We start from the raw sequence: 20024 nt of genomic DNA, 5'->3' as shown, positions 1-20024 counted from the left end.
GTAAGGGCAATTTCCTATAGGGCTTCCCTTGTGGCTCAGCTGGTAAAGAATCCACCTGCAATGCAGGAGCCTTGGGTTTGATCCCGGGTTGGGAGGATCCCCTGGAGAAGGGAAAGGCTACCCACTCTAGTATTCTGGCCTGGAGAATTCCATGGACTGTATAGTTCATGGGGTCTCAGAGAGTTGGACACAACTGAGACTTGCACTTTCACGTTCCTGTAACAAATCAATTTTCTTTTCTCTTTTTTTGGACACAGAGCAAGCTTTATTCAGTGGCCAGAGAATGGAGAAGCAGTAACTAAGTTCACAGATCAACTTCTCATCCACATGGGGAGAGGCATTTAAATTTAAAGGGTAAAGATAAAGGCAGGAGTTGTTGTTTAGTTACTAAGCTGTGTTGAACTCTTTTGCAACCCCATGGACTGTAGCCCGCCAGGCTCCCCTGTCCATGGGAATTCTCAGGCAAGAATGCTGGAGAGGGTTGCCATTTCCTTTTCCATGTAACAAATCTCTTAATTGAAAAAAAATTATGTGCATATATGTATGTGATAGTCACTCACTTGTGTCTGACTCTTTGTGACCCCATGGACTGTAGCCCAGGCTCCCCTATCCATGGAATTCTCTAGGCAAGAATACTGGAGTGGGTTGCCATTTTCTTCTCCAGGGGATCTTCACAACTCAGAGACCAAACTCATGTCTCCCGCATTGTAGGCAGATTCTTTACCATATATATATATATATATATATATATACATATATATATATATATATATGCATGTATACGCATACCCTAATGGCCTGCTTGTCTCTGCCATTGTTTATTGAGATATAATTGACATACAGCATTGTATAAGTGTAAGACGTGTAATGTGTTGATGTGATACATTTATATATTGCATTATGGTTACCACCATAGTTAGCTAACACCTCTATTATGTCACATAGTTAACATTTCTTTTATGTGGTCAGAACAGTTTGAGCTTTGACTGATATACTAGATGAAAGATATATAAGCTTTCACTGTATTATTCTTTCAACTTTCCTTTAGGCCTCAAATTTTCAAAATAAAATTCTCAGGGGGAGGGAAATACAAAGGATCTTACATTAATAGAAGAGCAAATTCAACTGGTTAGCAAACTTGAAATATATTCAAGTTTGTTAGGAGTCAGGGACATGCAATTTAATAAGGAGGTACCACTTAATGTCCACTCGGGAAATTTCCCCGGTGGAAAACTGGGGCTCACAGTTCCTGGAGGACTCTGAAAGCCAGGGTAGACCATGTGCCCCCAGAGTTAGCCCCCCAGGGTGAGCTGCTGGGATGTATACCAGTTCCCACCAGTCATCAGTTAAGAGCTGATCTGGCAGGAGGCACTGATTTCCAGCAGCTTCTCACTGCCTGCCAATAAAAAGCAGCAAAGATCCTGGCAGTTGGAAGAAATGCACCCAGTGGGAAGGCCCGAGGGCCAGGGATGTCTGAGGCTCTGTGTGCCTGCCCCTGCATCGCTCAGGTCCATTCACACCCCTCCTGAGGTCACACTGTGACCACGTGTCCAAGGTCACAGCTTCTCACAAGCAGAAGAGGAGATGGGGCTTCTTTGGTGGTCCAGTGGCCAAGACTACGTGCTCCGCATGCAGGGGGCCACGGTTTGATCCCTGGTCAGGGAACTAGGTCCTGGCCACCACAGCTAAGCCCTGAGCAGACAATGACATAATTTTTTTTTTTTTTTTTGGTAAGTGGAAAGGTATAAAAAAAGAGGAAGAAAAACTTACTCTAGGAGGGCCAGTGGGACAGTGGGACAAATTACAACGCTGTGGTTGGTGCTAAGGCTGCAGCTGAGATCCTTTCTCCTGTACGTCCATTCTGGACTCCCCCTTGCTCTCAAGAAGCACTTGAGGGTAGTCTGGATGGCTTGGCCCAGGGGTAACCCAGATTGTCATTTCCAAGGGGTTGGAGCTGTGGTGGCCATCACTGCCCGTGGTGGACAATGTATCACCGGGCACAGGGCACAGAGCACCAAGGGGTGCCCATGAATCTCCTGGGTGCTGATGCATTCCACCTGCTCCCATTAGGTAGCAGCAGTCCTGTCTAGGTTGGATTACCCAGGGAATAATCACTCAGCTCTAAGTGTGTGAGACAGGAGGAGCCAGGCACAACTGCTAAGCGTGGAGGGCTCCGGGTAGCATATCGTCCCTCTCTCTGCATCCTTTCACCTTCTGCTCCCACTGCTACCTAAGGGCTCATCTCCACATTCTACCATTTAAATTCTTGAAAACTAAATTTTTTTTTTTCCTTTTTGGCCATACCACAAGTGTGGCATGTGGGATCTTACATCCCTGACCAGGAATCGAACCCACATCCTCTGCAGTAGAAGCCTGCAGTCTTAACCACTGGACCACCATGGAAGCCCCCTGAGAGCTAGCGTTTGATAACCTCACATCCTCCCTCATTTCTAGGCCAGTGACCCCAGAGGGGTGGTCTCTGGACTGATCAGCCTTGAATCTGCTGCCACTTGCTTATCTCAGTCAACTGTGGTCAGAGGGGCTGGGGGGAGGGTCACATAACACAACGTTGGGGGTCTAGGGCTGCCTCATCAGGAGGGGTCTGCCCCCCTTAGAAGGGGCTGTAGGTGTGGCCGGCACAGTATTTGGCATCCGTGGTGAAGCAGCTGTAGTCCCACAGGGCAGCCTTCTGTCACCTGCCCTCCTAGTCATACGGCTAATTCTTAGTGAACTTGTAGCTGACTGGGTGCAGTTCCGAAGTTGTAAAATAAGTGAGTTGAGCTGACTAAGATTCCTTCAAGCTCCAAAATGACTGATAACTGCCTCTTGCCTCAAACATTTATACATAAACTATCGTTAAGCCAGGACTGCCTCCAACTGATGCTTACATAAATTTTTTAAGCCCCAAATTTCATTTCTTCAATATATGCTAGCTGTTACTATTTATCTTTATTATATCTCCTTCTGTGGTTGGAGCCATCATTTTGCTCTGCAGCATTGTTTGAATCATGAGTTTGCCTTTCGGTGTATTTGCTTCTCTTTAGAGCTGTGTGCCATCACCGTACATGAATGTGCTTTCTGGGTCGCCATTCAGGACAGAGCCAAGCAGAGGCCTAAGGTAGTCACTGGAGACCTACTGGTCTGTGATCAAAGAGCTGCAAACCCTCTTAATGATGCTGTCAGATGGCCCATGGTCCTCTCTCCTGACTCTGAAGCGATTTAACAGACTTTCAGGGACATTTATGCTAAAATCGACATCTACAATATCTCCAGACAGGATCCCCTTAACTGATGTCAGATATCTAGACAATCCCATAGTTTACAGATAGGAAATTGTGACTTGCCCAAAGGGACACACTGTGGCCCTGCTGGCTTCTTTATCTATACCAAGTTCTTTCCATTACATCATGCTTCCTCCACAGTTCAGGGAACTTATCTCCTGCTACTTGAAAAAATTAGCATGAACTCAGTGGCTTAAAAAAAAATACAAGTTCCTAATAAATGCTGGAGAAGGTGTGGAGAAAGGGGAAACCTTCTACGCTGTTGGTAGGAATGCGAATTGTACAACCATTATAGAGAACAGCATGGAGACTCCTTACAAAACTAAATATAAAATTACCATATGATCCAGCAATTCCACTCCTGGGCATATATCTGGAGAAAACCATAATTCAAAAAGAGACATGCATCACCTCAGTGTTCACTGCATTGATTTACAATAGCCAAGACATAGAAGGAACCTAAATGTCTATTGACAGAGGAGTGGATAAAGATGTGGTACATATATACGATGGAATATAACTCAGCCATAAAAAAGAACAGAACAGTGCTGTCTGCAGCAACATGGATGGGCCCAGAGACTGTCACAGCAAGTGAAGTAAATCAGAGAAAGACAAATATCATATGATACGACTTATATGTGGAATCAAAAAGAGCTACAAGTGAACTTATTTACAAAACAGAAATAGAATCACAGATGTAGAAAACAAACTTACAGTCACCAGTGGGGAAGGATGAATCGGGAGATTGGGGTTGATATATGCGCACTACTATATATAAAATGGAAAACTAATCAAGACCTACTGTGTAGCACAGGGAGCTCTACTCAATACTCTGTAATGATCGATATGGGAAAAGAATCTAAGAAAGAGGGAATATATGTATACGTATAATGATTCACTTTTTGATACACCTGAAACTAAGACAACATGGTTAATCAGCTATCCTCCAGCAAAAATTGAAAAAAAAAAATACAAATTTCTTATCTTACAGTTCTGACACATCTCACTGGCTTAAAGTCAAGGTGTCAGTGGGCCTGGTTCCTCTCTGGAGGAGAGGTGAGGATCTGTTATTTTGCCTTTCCCAGCTTCTGGAGGCTGCCCGCATTCCTCAGCTTGTGGTCCCCTTCTTCTGCCTGCAGCATCTTATTCATGTCACATCTCTCTGCCCCGTCTTCCAAGGGGCAGGAACTTCCAGGAACCTCTTTCCTCCCATGGCCCTGAAAACTTCTTCCTTTCAAGGACTTATGATTAGATTGACCTTCAGGGTAAAACAGGGTGATCTCCCCATCTAAAGATTCTCAAGTTAGTCACATTAACAGTTTCATCAGGCGAAGTAACCTATGCACGGGTTCTGGGGGTTAAGATTGTGAACACTGGGGTGAGGCCATTTTTCGCCTATCACACCCTGTCCCTAGATCAGAGCCTCCTGGAGTCAGTGGGTTACGCTAATGAAGGTGGACAGAGCCTGACTTTCAGAGTCTTGGGAGACTTCCTTGACTTCCTGATATTGGCTGCACTTCACCAAGCCCTTTTCCACACAGCAAATTCTTTCCCGATGCTCCGAGCTGAGCCCCCTCCTCTTGTCTACCGTAGAACCACTCCCTGAAATGAGCATGGAGGATCAGGAGAAGACACAAAATGGGCTCTGGTGTTTGTCCTCTAGGATCTCAGCTGAAATTATGATCCTGGAAAAGCTGAAATGTACAGCACTGGCCCCTCAGCTCTGAGAAGCCCCCAGGCATTCCTGACATTTGAGCAAGTGAGGTGTGGCTCAGACTTTCAGATGTCCTTTCTGATGTCCAGCCTCAAAGATATCACAAAGATACCACGTGACACATTTGGGGAAGGAGACAGACTCTGCTTTTATAACCATCTTCCACATGATGATCTAGGACTGAGGGAATGCAGAGAGTCATAAGGAGATGTGTATCCATCACTAAAAGGGCTAAAGAGGACAGAGACTCAGGCCAGCTGGCCTAAGACATCCAAAGCATTATGAGCGTGAAGCTCATTCAACCCCATTTGGGCACCTTGCCTCCTGAAGCCTCTCCGACAGTCGAGTCAGGCAGCATGCCCATTGATTCCTCTTTTGAGCACATAGTGGTAGCTTGCTTTTGACATTTTACCTGGCACCCAGGCTCTGTTGCATATGGGTTCTGAAAACTGGGACATTATGTCCAATTTACAGAATTCCTGCAAGTGTTCCTGCAAATGAGTTCCACACCTGCTGTCCCCGCCCATAAACCCTGTGCCCCACAGATTCAAGTGCCCCGACTGCCCCGCTCACCGCAGCTGCTCGGTACCCTCCCACTCACCCTCACAGGCCCCCAGGGCCCAGGAAGTCACAACATGCGCTGTGGGTGTCTGGGGAGGCCCTGACCCTGTTCCTCCCCAGCGGAGGGGGCTGGGTTGTTGGAAACTTTAGTCAAGCAGGGACGGTTAACAGCTGCTGGGAAACACCTTAGGAGACCATGCGCTTTACAAGAAGGAGACACTTATAGAATCTGTCCCCATGACCTTTAGGGACTTCTGAAGACGGCCAGTCGTTTCCCACCCTGGGAAAAAACCACAGCCTCCTCCGGGCTTCACCCCGCAACAGGCTCGAGCAGAGATGGTCACCCCGTACAGACACCCCGACAGCCTGCAGAGGCCCGGGGATGCGTGTGCGTGCCTACACACTCACAGCCTGCGAGTCACAGGCCTGCACACTCACACCCCCGTGGACGTCTGCCTCTCCCCCCGACCGTTTCCCAGGTGACGAATCTATTCCTCTGTGTCAGTGGCACTTTTTCTGGGGCAAACGGGGTGTCACCATCGGGCACAGCTCCCATCAGACCCACAGGCGCATCTCAGCGCCCCTCCACACACCACTAACCATACACTACAAGCTGCTAGCGTGTGTCGAGGACCGCTTTCCCCTTCCTTTTTCCTCCTCACAGCTGCGGTGATGGGGGAGGGGGTTCTGAGGGGGCGGATGTCACCCACTTGGGGTGGGTTTTTCCCAATTCTGTACCTCTTCTGTCCCAGCTTCTTCTCACCCGCCAAGTGGGCCCTTTTGGGGGGGGGTCACATCCTGGTAAAAGAACTTTAGGGAGCACTTCTGCTCAGCAACCCCACCCCCCATTTCCTGTCCTCCATCTGCCAGGCCTCCCGGTCCCTGGTCTTCCCCCACAACTGCCCCCCTTTTTTATTGGGGCTGTGTGTAAAACAACAGTATAGGGACTTCTTTTTTTGACCATGTCACGTGGCTTGTGGGGTCTAAGTTCCCTATCCAGGGACTGAAATGGGGCCCTTGGCAGTGAGAATATGGAGTTCTAACCACTTCTGTGGATGCTAAGTCACCTCAGTCATGTCCTCTTTGTGACTCCACGGAATGTAGCCCACCAGGCTCCTCTGTCCATGGGATTCTCCAGGCAAGAACACTGGAGTGGGTTGCCATTTCCTTCTCCAGGGGATCGTCCCGACTCGGGGATCGAACCTGAGTCTCTTACCTCTCCTGCATTGGCAGATGAGTTCTTTACCACTAACACCATCTGGGAAGCCTCCTCAACCACTGGCCCACCAGGAAATTCCTGCAGGGATTTTTAAAGGAAGAATTTTACTAGGAAAGTAAGAGAGATACCAGTACCCAACTAAGAAGATAATAAAATCTTTGTTGGTCCAAAGTCTTCCCTCTCAGAACCCAGCCATTCTCCCTCTGAGAAGCTGCAGTCCATCTTCATCCCTATGCAAGTTCTTTGTTCATCTGTTCCTTGACCCCCAACAAGATGCGTGAACAGTCAGTGGTGTGGGCACACACACGGGGGTGTCCCTTGCTCTCACCCCCAGCCCTGCCTGTCCCAGAGCTTCTGCCTCCTGGACTCAGCTTGTTCTGTCTAGCTGATATCAGAACACAGGGGTCGCATAGGCTGCCAGGCAGGATGGGATGAGGAAGGGGCTGATGGGCCACAAGGGTGACCTGTAGGGCACCAAAGGTGGTGAAAGACTGTGGAGAAAGACTGTGGAGTAAGAGCCTGGGGGTGTTTACACAGGAGACACAGTTTGGTCCCAGGTCCTCTGCATCCTCCACAGGGCTGCCACACCTCCAGGAAGGGCTTGGAGTGAAGATTTCCCCAAGTGTGGGATTCCTGGCAGCTCTGTAGGACGACAGCAGAAAGGGAGCCAGGCCCACCCTGAAAGCCCCCAAACTAATGGAGAGAAAATGCCCACCAAGTAAGGGAACCCCATTCTGGGAACTCAGTGAAAGTGAAAGTTGCTCAGTCATGTCTGACTCTTTGTGACCCCATGGACTATACAGTCCATGGAATTCTCCAGGCCAGAATACTGAAGTAGGTAGCCTTTTCCTTCCCAACGCAGGGATCAAACCCAGGTCTTCCTCATTGCAAGCGGATTTTTTGCCAGCTGAACCACGAGGGAACCCCAAGAATACTGAAGTGGGTAACCTATCCCTTCGCCAGCGGATCTTCCCAACCCTGGAATTGAACTGGGGTCTCCTGCAGGAACTCAGATATGCTGGGAATCCCAGGATGAATGAGAGCTAGGGTTCCAGACCAGGAGCCCCCAGTCTGATGGGAGGGTGGAGCCCCACCCTGGAGCAGTGATTAGGAGACCCTCTGTGGTCAGTTGAGCACAAAAGAGCTCCGACTGCACGTAGAAAGCCCAGGGACTGGGCAGCCAGGAAAGGAGTGTGGGGCAAATCAAGTGACCAGGGTGCGTTGTTGGAGCCCAGCACTGTCAAGGCGGGTCTGGGATGCAAGAAGGAGGGGCACGGCAAGATGCAAGGCCAGGCCTGAGTACCAGCTCTCTGACCCCCCCCGCTCTGACCCCATGCTCTGGGCCTCAGTCTCCCCTCCCCTGCCCCTCTGCCCAGGGCTCAGGGATGCCATTTGCTTCACTGAGCCCATCTGTCTGACACGGGTTCACATCTTCCTCTTTTGTGACTGGAAGTCACAGGGCAAGGCGTGAAGCCGTCAGTCACAGAGGCAACACAGAGCCTCACCGTTTGAAGAGGTCGAGGGGACGGGGCAGAGGGGAGAGTGGCAGGGCAGCCCCGGGCTCCTCCGGACGAGGAGGGGGACCAGTGGGAGCAGAGGTGCCCGGGACCATGGCTGAGGCCATCACCTATGCAGACCTGCGGTTTGTGAAGGCTCCCCTGAAGAAGAGCAACTCCAGCCGGCTAGGACACGGTAAGGATGGCTGCAGCGGCTCCTTGATTCTGCAGCTCCATCCTCCTTCAAGACCCCACTCCCACCCCACAGACCCCCATCCTGACCCCACCTTTCCTTTCCTCTCCAGACCCAGAGACTGATGAAGATGGCGAACTCACCTATGAGAATGTGCCCCCAGGCACAGGAGGACCCGCAAACTTGGCTTCCTCTGGATTACGGGATAAAGCAGGTCTGGGGAGCCTGGGGGATGCGTGTTTGTGAGGGGCTGTGTTTTGAGTTGGGGAGTCCATAGCATTCTTGGGAGGACAGTATCCTTGGAGAAAGGATGGGGGTTCTCAGGAAGAGAATGAGGACCAATCACGGGAACCAAGGAAGAATAAAGCTTCCAGTGGGGAGTGAGGGCTCTATGGAGGGATCGGGGCAGCCCTGTTGGGGTGCAGAGCTCCAGTGGGAAATGGGAGTCCCTAGGGAGAGGGAGGAGAAGAGAGGGAAGGGGGAGGAAGGGAGAGCACTCCTGGGGAGAGGGTTTTGGCAGGCAGATGAGTGGCCCCAGAGGGAAAGATCAAGGGAGACCCTGAAGGGTTATAGAGGGTCCCCGGGGAAAGGATAAGGCAAGACCCAGGAGGGGCACGGGAGCCCCAGGGGAGACGAGGCGCTCCGGAGAGCGCTAAGGGTGGCCCAGAGCGGGGCTGAAGGCTCCTTAGGACAGACTGGAGTCTCGGCGCGGTGGAGGGGGTAGGGGTGGGAGGAAGCGGGCATTTCCTCGGCTTTCCCACCTTCACAGGAGTCTCTCCCTTCCGCAGGGGCCCAGTCGGAGCAGCCAACAGCTGCCTGGAGCCCTGTGACGTCACCCGCTGCCGGGCGGATTCTCTGGTGTGAGTACCCGGTGCTCCCAGCCCCGCGCGCGCCTCCCGCTGCCCAGCTCGTGTTCCACGGCCTTCGCGGGATGCTCTTTCCCGCGAGTCTCCACCCCTACCCCCTCGGTCTATCCATTTTCGTGGGGCTCACTGCACCCCCGCCCCCCGCCCGCTGTCTCCCTAAGGCCATGCAGCCTGCATGCAGTACCTGGTTCTGGGCCTGCTCCTCACCTGCCTGCTCTGCGGGGTGGCTGCCACCTGCTTGGGAGTGCGCTGTGAGTATACTGCCCCTGGTTTCCCACTTGCCCGGAACCGCCTTCTCTCCCACTCTCCCCAACAGCTGCCCTTCCTCCGCAGGGCGGGAGTCACTACCACCGCAGCCTCCGCTTTGGGCTGGTTTCTAGCCAGGTCTGTTTTCAGAGCACAGTGACTTCTAGATTGTCCTGACCTAACCCAGCGCCCCCTGAAGCTTTAGGCGGTCAGATCTTATATTCCATTCCAGCCTGTTAGGACAGACTTGCAAGAAGCAGAACAGGGACCGATGCTGAAGCCTTGGGTTACCGGGGCATGGCTGATGATGTCCTGAATCTCTCTTTATGGCCAAACAGATCTGCAGGTGTCTCGGCAGCTCCAGCAAATGAACAGGGTTCTGGAAGTCACCAACAGCAGCTTGAGGCAGCAGCTGAGCCAGAAGATAACCCAGCTGGGGCAGAGGGAGGAGGATTTGCAGGGGTCCAGGAAGAAGCTGGCCCAGAGTCAGGAAACACTACAGGTGGAACAGAAGGCCGGCCAGGCTACCAGAGAACAGTTGCAGGTCTGCCAGTCTGATTGGGAGAAGACGAAAGAGGCCTTGAGAAATAAGGAGACAGAGAGGATGAACTTGGAGCAGAGGCTGAACAGTATGCGGGAAAGACTACAGCCCTTCTTCAAGTGCCCCTCCCCAGGTATCTGCTCTGGGAAAGGGGAGATGGAGGACCTGCCATGAGCGATGGATTGCAGCGAGGGCTCTGTCTATTTGGGCGCCATTGAGTTGTTCAGGAAAGGGGTGGTGAACCAGAGTGCTGGCTGACACGGACATGAGTCATGCAGCCTTAGCCAGCAGGGGGAAAGATCTAGCGACATATTGGATTTAGGGTTCGATCCCTGGGTTGGGAAATCCCCTGGAGAAGGGAAAGGCTGCCCACTCCAGTATTCTGGCCTGGAGAATTCCATGGACTGTATAGTCCATGGGGTGGTAAAGAGTCGGACACGACTGAGCGACTTTCACTTTCACCCAGCTCTAAGGTGGGATCCTCTTGGGGAGAAGAGGGTGGCAGCCAGCAATGCAAATGATACAGAGCAGCAAGCTCAGGGCTCATCTGGCTCATCTCAGGGCTCAGGGCATATCACTGTCAAAGATCTGGAAACTCCCTGAATTTTGATATGAAATTGATTGTTCACATGTTTTTCTATAGAGAGGACCTATAGCTTTACTTAATTCTTGCTATAGCTGAGCTTCCCCCAAAGATTAAGAATTACTGATGGTTCTGGTACAGTCTGGAGTTGGGGCAAGGCAGCTGAGGCTCTCTCAGAGAGCTTGTAGGGCAGCGAACTAGGGTGGAATTTCTCATCCCTTTTGAGAGGAGGAGTGCAGCATTATGTGGGGGTGAGGGAGGGGGACACACAGAAGGTCTGCCAAAGTAGGATCAGGTTGAGGGAGGGTCCCCTGCCCGAGAGGACGGGACTGCTTGTGGACTGGTTGTCTAGAGGTTAGGCTCTGTCTAGTTCAGGGGCATCTGGATACTCCCCCAAAGCTTTAAACAAAGAGCTCATGTACAGACACCTGCAGCCCTGGGTTCTTTAACCTTCTCACTCTCTACAAGCCTCACTTTCGTGCCAGTACTGCCCACCCCCACTGCCATCCCCCATCCCCACAGCTGAACCTAGACCTCAGCGTCCCACACCACACTTCCGCTGAAAGGACGGTTCAGATCTTCGCTCTGACCACAACGGGTCCCCACACTCCTTCAACCTCACAGAGGCCTTCTACCTGCGGGCTCCCCTGTTTCCTCCCTTCTCATCAGCCATCACCTGTCTTCACTTCTTCCTCTACCCATCTTGATTTGGGGGCCTGTCCCATTACTTGAGCCAGCCCACCCACTCCTTGGTTCCAGTGTCCTTCTGGTATATCTGACTAGCAATATCTCAACTCTGGATGAACAGCCATGGCTGCACCCAGGGGTGACAAGCTGAGCGGCCATCCTGCTTTGGTGCCACAGAACTCTAGTCTCAACCTCTGGTGGGACCCCACACACTGGCTCTCCGTACCCCACTACCCTCCCTCTCACTCTCAGCAGGTGGCTCTACTCTGCCAGAGAGGAATTGCCTCTGTTTTCCACCACCAGTTCGTGTATCCATTTGCATTTTTGCCCATCCTTATCTCTTGCAAGGATAACTGCAACAGCTTGCTGAATGTTTTCTCTAAACATCCCTCCTCCAAATCCACTTTTCATGTTGCAGCCAGGGTGATCCTTTAAAAACAAAAATCTGATCATGTCATTCCAGTTAAGATCATGTCAATTAATTAATTACATCAAAAGTTATGGAATACATATTCTGTGTCCAGCACTGTGCCCAGGCACTTGGGATACAGCCAGAGAACAAAATGCCTCAATGTAAAACCTTACATTGACTTTCTCTTGCTCATAATCTAAAAATAAAAAATTCTCAATCTGGTCTCCACGGCCCCTACGTACCTTTTAGTGTGCTGCTCATCCCCTCACCCTCATTCATTTGGCCATACTGACTTCTATATCCCTTTAAGTTGCTGTAGGACAGTAACTCAAGGGAGTAGCTGAGTGGGGATGAGAAAATACGGCCAGAAGAGAGGGAATTGGAGGGGAAGGAATGATTTTTGGGGAGGCAGGATGGATGGGACAAAGCAGCAGAGAGAGGTGGGTTGGGATCAGGAGCACAGACTGGGGTGTGGGATGTTAAAGAAAGAGGTTTATTTCTGACCAATAGTCAGGAAGAGAGAAAAGAGACTAATTTTGAGATGGAGGGGAGGAAAATGGAGAGAGTTCACATGTCAAGTGTCTGACAACTTCAACAAAGCAGGAAGCAAGGTTGTCAACTTGTGGAAGACTTGGAGGGGAAGCTAGTGGCTAGCAGCTTGAGGAATGAGGAGAAGTTTTGAATATGCGCTGGGGAATGTGTTAGGGAGCTAATGAGGCAATGAGATGAATGGGAGGCCCATTGATCACTTGTTTATTGGGGACCCAGGTAAGGTTAACCAAAATGGGGGGTAGACTGCAATTGTTCAGAAATTGGGGATAGTACCACCAACCCTTTTCAAATAAGCCTCCCAGAATTGAAAAAAAAAAAAATGATTGGTTGCTTTTTGGCTGTGCTGAGTCTACGTTGCTGTGTGGGCTTGCTCTAGTTGCAGAGACCGGGGCTACTCTTTATTGTGGTGCATAAGCTTCTCTTTGCAGTGTCTTCTCTTGTTGCAGGGCATGGGCTCTGGGCATGCTCAGGCTTCAGTAGTTGCAGCACGCGGGCTCAGTAGTTGTGGGCTCAGGGATTTGGGGCTCTAGGGCACGGGCTTAGTTGCTCTGTGGCATGCAGAATCTTCCCAGACCAGGGATTGAACCTGTGTCCCCTGCACTGGCAGGCAGATTCTTATCCACTGTGCCACCAGGGAAATCCAAACCTTCTAGGTTTTAAGGAGTAAAACTGTTGAATGTTAAAGGCTTTCACTAAGTATGCACAGGTATGGCATTTCCAGGATAGTCGAAGAAAAAAAGATTGCAAAGTTTAAGGACCAGAAGTCAGTGAAGGACTAAGGTTCCACTCCAGGGACTATTGTTAGCAACCAGACTGCTGAGTGTTGAGATCCCTCTCCTGGATCTGGGCAGTGCAGTGCTGTCACACTCTTTCTGCTTTTTAGATTCCTGCTGTCCCTTGGGATGGATACAGAATGAGAGGAGTTGCTTTTACATCTCAGTTACTAAGAGATCTTGGTCGGAAAGCCAAAGCCATTGTAAATCTCTGTCCTCTGATTTGGCCAAAACCAGCGACAGTTCTCAATCAAATACAGTAAGCGAATCCCTATTCAAAGACTGTGGTGGGTACTGATGGGTAAAGGGACATATGTCATCGAGTCAAGGACGGCAGTGCACCCAGGGCGTTGCATCCCTTTTCTGTGCAGCCTCTCAGCACGGGGCTCCAGGTGGCCCTAAGTACTGATGAGGGCTGGCATGGGAGTTGAAACTTACAAGCCACCTTTACTTTAACCTGTTTTGCATCTCAGCTTTTTGGTCAGTTCTGGGCTGCTCAACAGGTTCTTTGACTTTCATGGTCTCCCAGGCAGACAGGTTCCATACATGGTGCGCTGGATTGTAGGGAATGGCTCCTTGTGACAAGAACCATCCACAGAATGACTCTTCACAGGCTGGTGGAAATTCTTACCCAGCATGTGCGTGTGGGTATGCATGCATGCACGCGTAATGAGGGGTCAGCTTGTATCTGCAGGGTGGCACTTGAAGGGGGCGGGGATGGTCACTGATGAGGTGATGTCATGCACCAAGGTTGGGTACAGTCCTCTTGCTGAAGCTCATAGCCTCTCTAGTATTTCCTTCCCCTCCTCTTGACACCCCCTCTCTCCCCCTGTTCCAGTATTTCCCATCACTCCTCACGCACCTCTGGTCTCTTATTAATCTCCCTTCAGATTTCTCAGACTTATATCAGAAACTTACGGAAGGTGGTGCCACAAGGCGGTTCAGCTGAATCATACTGGGTTGGCCCCAGAAATCGGTTCTGGCAGCCTGATCATACAAAATACAGTTGGTAAGTTTGTTAGGACTTTGGGGCAACAAAAATCCTCTATAATCCCTTCGTAAAGACATGGTAATGAACTCTCCTGCCAGGTCATCCTCTCAAAACTTTTGATGTTATAATCACCCATGTGTCCATTTCTTCTATTTGATTAGTAACTCTCAGGACAGGCATACTCTGTATTCTATCCCCAGTACCCAGCAGTCCCTGGTACATGCTTTACTTAAAAAAAAAAAAAAGACTAGTTTGGGACTTATGTCATCTCTCTCTCAGAGGGATAAGTTGAGGATTTAGTTAGGGGTCACAGCTGATGAAGAACCTCGGGTCTTCTAACTTTACAGTCGACAAGGCTGCCCAAACTGAAGTTGTACTTTTTCAGTCAAGGCCACTTGGGGCACCAGAGTTACCCCAGAGAAGTGAGAAAGGAAGTAACTGGGGTAACTTAGAGGACCAACCCCAGGGACACTGAAGCAGGGTAGTTACCTAACTGAAGTCCATCTTTGAAAACTTGGGCACTTTCCCCCTCCCTTGGTCCTACAGCCTCTTTGGGTCGGAGTCCAGACACCTGGCCCTGAACCCTCTCACACACAGCAGGCAGGGCGGGTTAGGACGTGGGTTAGGTTTGTGCGGGGCGAGAGGAGGGAGGATGGGATAGGAGAGCCAGAGCTTAACCCTGTGCTACTTCACTACCCTTTAGGTATCCCAGTCGAGTAAAATGTCCCAAGCTAGAAACCAAGTGGATGAATATGGATACAGCAGAGTGTCAGGCTCCTCTTCCCTCCATCTGTGAGATGTCAGCTTTCAGGTCTCCAGACGGGGACCACTCTTTGCACTGAGCTGGGTAAGTGTGGGGGATGGGACTGAGGCATGGAGCCTGGGGCAGAGGGTCTCACACAGAGGACAGGGGGAAACTTGTTCCTGGAGGTGGCAGCCATGTCACAGCCTCCAGGGGCTTGGTCTGCTTATGGAAGGGAGAGTTGGGCAGGGAAGGCCTGGAACTGAAGGGAGGCTGGCGATGTGGCTGTCCAGGTTGCTGGGGAGGAGGTGGGGTGAGCTGGATGAGCATTCTCAGTGGCAGTCAACCGTGGAGCTCACTGATGCTTTAATCCTCCAGGTACTCAACAACAGGAGCCTGTGCCCTTCAGCCCAAACCTGTAGCCTGCGGGTCCTAAGATCTGCCTTCCTCCAGTGTGTCTTCACTCTGCCCAGACAGGGCAGACCCAGGCCCAGCATTTCTAGGCAAGCCTGCTGGAGATCCTGTCCTAGAAACTGGACTGTTCCCAGGAAACAGGGAAGAAGCGTCTAGAAGAGATTTCACCCCCCCACTCCAAAACCTCTCACAGTAGAATGGGTGGGGAGGGCGCACGGGCTGAGCGGATGGGGGCAGCCCGGAGCCAGCCAGGCAGTTTTATTGAAATATTTTTAAATAATTTGCACGTGTTAGTCTCGTGTGTCAGCAATGCGTTGTCTGGTTCAGTGATCCCCACGGGAGAGCAAGCCCAGGGGTTGGAAAGGAAATGTTCTGTTCCTTGCGTCCATGTTGAGCCTCCCCTGTATGGGGCAAGAGCTGCTCAGCCCGCCCAGGGCTGGCGCGGTCCAGCGTGTGCTCTCCGTCCTCACGGGGCATCCTGACGGCCAGGGTGGAGGCCAGAGACCACAGGCCCCACTGCTAAGAGCGTGCCCCGGGCAGCTGCAGGCTGGGGGTGGGTGGCTTGGCGTGGTGCCCTCGGTGGCAGAGGAGACTGCCCGCCTCACAGTTCAGGTTGCGGTAGCGGGCCACAGCTGGTGCGGGGCGGGGGCACATGGACAGGAAGCCAAAGCTGAAGGGGCCGAGGCAGCAGCCGGGGCAGGGCAGCCCCTCCTCAGGCTCCCGGGCAGCTGAAGGGGGCGGCGAGGGTTCTGTCCGCTCTAGGGCTGCTGCGCGGGGCAGACTATGCTGGGCCCGGTTCCAGGGCTCCCCTGCCCAGCCCTGTGGGGAGTTCACCACCACGGCCGGGGGGTTGTTGTTAAGGGGAGGTCCTGATCTAGGGGACCAGGGCTGCGAGGCCGGAGAGCAGGTACTGATGAAGTTGTCTGTGGCCACGGCCCTGGCCAGGGGCAGCTGCGGGGCTGGTCTTGGGGGCTCCGGCTCAGGGCTGCTGCCCTCACACTCCATCTGCTCTTCGGCTGACGGGCCCACAGCAGGAGGGCCAGGACCCGGCAGTGCTGTCTCCATCCGTCGGGGCAGCTCAGGGGATGACGGCAGCGAGCGGCAGCGGCGGGCAGGTGTCCCAGGCTGGACCAAGGTCTCCGGGGTGGTCACCAGGGGCGGCTGGGTGGAGGGCAGTAGCGACGGTGGTACTAGGGGTAGAGGGGCCACTGGCTTGCTGGGTGTGTCCAGGAGCTTGATCTTGCCACCTCTGAGGTCTTCCCGTAGTGAAAAGGGGTTGACTCGAGTCAGATTGTCCCCCCAGTTGGGGGGTGATTCTGGCGATGGGGGTAGGAAGAGGTCTGACCGGCTTCGGGAGAGCCGGGGGTCTGGCCTGGGGAGTGTGGCAGAGGGACCCCCTCTTGGAACAGATCCTGTAGACAGAGAAGTCTGTGGTCACTGTTCTCAGCACTCATCAGAGGTCCCTGAGGGCCTCATAAACTGACTGGGAGGCTGGTGGGACTAGAGCTGAGAAAAGGGTGCTCTGGAAAGAGGGAGATGTCCCCACCAGCCTCCTGTACCTCTTCTTCCCTTGTTCCCCTCCCTCAGGCTCTAGAATTAGAAAACTATCTGCTTAGAGATGTCCTCTCACCGCACTCCCGCCCCCAACCTTCTCAACTAATAAAACACTCAGTCTCCTCAGACAATTCCGAGTTCTAAGGAAGAGAGGAGCAAAAGGACTCCAGTGGTGCTCACTCACCCTGACCGCGTGTCAGGGGGACCCGGGGCAGGGAGGCTGGCTCAGGCAGCTGCTCCAGGATCCACTCCAGGTGCTGGGTGATTTCAGTGAAGGGAGCACGAGTGCGCGGTTCCATCTGATAGGGAGAGACAAACAGCTTCACTCAGAGCTCCAAAAGAGTGTCCCTGAGCGGTCCTCCCATCCCCTGGGCTGGCGGGGGTGGAGGGCAGCGGAGAGTGAGGCTCTTACACTGCAGCAGTGGATGGCCAGAAGCAGGAAAGGCAGTGGGCAGTCGTCCCCTACCAGGGTCCTGAAAGCAGGCACATCCAGCCCAAAGTCCTGTGGGGACAGAGATGAGATGCCTCTGAGTCAGCCTTCCTCCAGTTTTCCTGCTGCCCCCAGTTAGGGCCTCACCCTTCTGGGAACCCTCCTTGGTTATGGACTGCCCGGTCTGGAGGGCGTCCTTTTAAACCTGGGCATGTCGCTCACCTCGGTCCGGGGCAGGTAGTCAGGGTCTGCAGGGACCCGGGCGATGAGCTCACAGAGGACAATCCCAAAGGCAAAGACGTCAGCCTGGGGCAGGAGAGAACGTCAGGGGTGCGCTGACAGTGCCATGGCAAAATAGGCCAGAAGCCAGGGGAGTCCGGACAGTTGCCATGTGTTGGAGGGGATAAGAGGGGTAAGGTCTTGGGTCTTCCAAGTATCTCGCAGAGCTGCTGAGGAACTTGGGATAGGGCCTTACAAGAGAATCTCCAGGGTCTCTGGAAGGCCTTGGGGACCTCAAGGGTTGACGTCTTACCTTCTCATCATACAGCTCGCCTCGCAACACCTCTGGAGCCATCCAGTACGGGGAACCCACCACAGCCAAAGGCTCCTTCCTTGCCCCTTCCCTACAGGGGCAGAGTGGTCAGGAATATCCCATCCAAACACCCTTCCCAAACAAAAAGGGGTGAGGTCAGCCCACTCCCCACCCCAAAGGAAATGTGCCTATGGGCTTTGCTTAGATAAGGGCCTTCCGGGAGGTTTAGGGGGACGGGGCGTTCACCTCACCTATACACAGGAATCTTTTCAGCCAGCCCGAAGTCACCCACAACAGCTGTGAAGCCTCGGTCTTCCCGTCGGATCAGACAGTTCTGACATATACATATAGCATCCCCGCATACCCATCACCTTCTGTTCTCTGATCTCCCACTATGCACCTCAAAGACCTGTCATTCCAGAATAACCCCATCTTCTCTGATCTCCCAGTTCTCCAATGTACCCCAATCTTGCAGCGTCACCCATCTCTCGGTTTAAACAGAATGGTTCTCAGTCCCTCAGAGCACTCCCCCTCATCCCATTCCCCCATACTCCAATGTCTTGCTACCCCAACATCCTAATGTTGCCTGTTATCCACTTTCCAGTATCCATGGGCTAGTTACAATCTAATGAATCTCAAATCTCCTTTCACGCCTCCACCCACCTGGCCCGCCTACCTTGGATGTGAGGTCTCGGTGGAATACCCCTTTGGCATGCAGGTACCGCAGGCCACGGGCGATGTCCAAAGCCAGGCGGAGCCTGACAGGCCAGGATAGGGGTTCGGGGGAGCTCAGCAGCTGTTCCAGGGTCCCCCCGTTCATATACTGGGACATGGGGGGAGAAGGGGAACGAATGTCAAAGCTTCAGTCTGTTCTCTAGGTTTCCCACTTTTAAGCCTGGGGACACTCAGGAGTATCACAAAGGTCAATAGAGCGAGTCTGTGCTCTAGGGTCCACCATTCATATCCTAAGGCTGTCCTGACCCATACATGTACATCTATTTAAATTTAAATTATTAAGTTTAAAGAGAATTAAACATTCAGTTCCTGTCACACTAGTCACATTTCCAGTGCTCCTCAGCAACTTGTGGCGAATGGCTATGGTTTTGGACCGCACAGATACAGAACATTTTTATCACTGCAGAAAGATACGTTGTTGGACAGCACCCTTCTAAAGAGTACCAAGGATGGGACCAGCTGATGCCTTTTACTCGTGGTTTGCCTAAAGGGACGTTCTGGGAAGCCTCCCCTGATTCCTGCCGCCTCCCACTACTCCTCTGCAGATGCACGGGCCGCTGACTCCCTCTCCCCTTGGTGGTGAGGGGGTCCATCCTCACCTCTGTAAGAGCGTGCAGCTGCCCTTGGTGCACGCAGACCCCCATGAACCTGGAGGAGAATGGGAAAAAAGCAGGGTAGGCTGGAAGAGCCTCGGCCTCTCCACAGTTCCCACTTTTCCCGCGGGATCTCTCCCCTCCCCCCCAGCAAGCTTCCCAGCAAGGGGCTGGGGCCCGCTCACCTTAGGATGTTGGGGTGCCGAAGCCGGTTCATCAGCTGCACCTCCCTTAGAGTGTTTCCCCGGTTACTGGGGAGCCTGTTCATTTTCAGCACCATGACTTGCCCTGACTGTCGGTGCCGAACCTGCGGGCGGTAGCGGATGGCTAGTCCCGCGCAGGTCGGGAAGACTGCCAGGGTCCAGGCCCCTAGTTCCAGCCTCGCGTCTGAGGCTCGGTCCCGCCCCTCTGCCCTCTCTGCTGGTCCTACCTTGTAGACCTCAGAGAAGAAGCCGGCCCCGATCTTCTCGGCGCAGTGGAAATCGTCCACGCGTGCCAGGCTGGACACGGCGCTGCGGAGAGCCCGGTAGGAGGAGGGGCGGCCCCGGCCCGGGCCTCCTCCCGCGCCCCCCGGCCCCGGGGGCCCCTCCCCCGGCGCCTCTCCAGGCCCGGGCCCAGGGCCCCGTAGTGGGGGCCGTTCCCCGGCCATGGCCGGGCCCCCAGGCCGGGGCCTGCCTCACATGGCAGGGTCCCCGGGCCCCGGGCAGGCCGCGCTCGCCATGGGAGCGGGCCCAGACGGATCAGGGGCGCCCGGGATCCCGCTCCTGCCCTAGAGAATAGAAGATTCGCCGAAGATCCTGGGCCCGCCCCCGCCTCGCCGGCTCGCTGGGCCCGGGTGGACGCCGCTCCGCTCGGCTCTGCGCAGGGCCTGGGCCTGGGCCTGGGCCGGGCGGTGGAGGTGGCGCTCCC

At 53.1% G+C, this 20024-nt stretch overlaps 2 protein-coding genes and 1 long non-coding RNA gene across 4 annotated transcripts in view; 1 reads left to right on the top strand and 2 right to left on the bottom strand.

Annotated features, from left to right (window-relative positions):
- Nucleotides 1–9287, bottom strand: part of LOC133048966 (uncharacterized) — an 18322-nt gene extending 9035 nt beyond the window's left edge. Inside the window, exons 1-3 of one of the 2 annotated variants that reach the window (XR_009691158.1) lie at nt 9226–9287; nt 8608–8762; nt 6773–6853 (exon numbers count right to left, since the gene is read on the bottom strand). This is a non-coding gene — a long non-coding RNA (uncharacterized LOC133048966). Of the gene's footprint in view, nt 1–6772; nt 6854–8607; nt 9205–9225 lie in introns of those variants that run through there. The other variant, XR_009691157.1, reaches the window with a different exon arrangement.
- On the top strand, nt 8234–15551 carry CD72 (CD72 molecule). The gene is made up of 9 exons (XM_061132950.1): nt 8234–8467; nt 8577–8678; nt 9253–9324; nt 9492–9581; nt 9915–10250; nt 13235–13383; nt 14015–14133; nt 14819–14962; nt 15236–15551. The coding sequence occupies exons 1-8, from the start codon at nt 8386–8388 to the stop codon at nt 14955–14957; spliced, it is 1089 nt and encodes a 362-aa protein (XP_060988933.1). The 5' UTR covers nt 8234–8385; the 3' UTR covers nt 14958–14962; nt 15236–15551.
- On the bottom strand, nt 15474–20024 carry TESK1 (testis associated actin remodelling kinase 1). Its single transcript, XM_061132949.1, has 10 exons — nt 19546–20024; nt 19301–19422; nt 19122–19170; nt 18464–18610; nt 18039–18121; nt 17788–17878; nt 17478–17561; nt 17238–17327; nt 17010–17124; nt 15474–16683 (listed from the first exon to the last, which is right to left on the bottom strand). The coding sequence occupies exons 1-10, from the start codon at nt 19762–19764 to the stop codon at nt 15791–15793; spliced, it is 1893 nt and encodes a 630-aa protein (XP_060988932.1). The 5' UTR covers nt 19765–20024; the 3' UTR covers nt 15474–15790.

The sequence above is a fragment of the Dama dama genome, chromosome 29 (genome assembly GCF_033118175.1).
Source record: "Dama dama isolate Ldn47 chromosome 29, ASM3311817v1, whole genome shotgun sequence".
Taxonomy (NCBI): Eukaryota; Metazoa; Chordata; class Mammalia; order Artiodactyla; family Cervidae; genus Dama; species Dama dama.
Note: the sequence above shows the minus strand (reverse complement) of the source record. Positions and strands in the feature narration are given on the sequence as shown.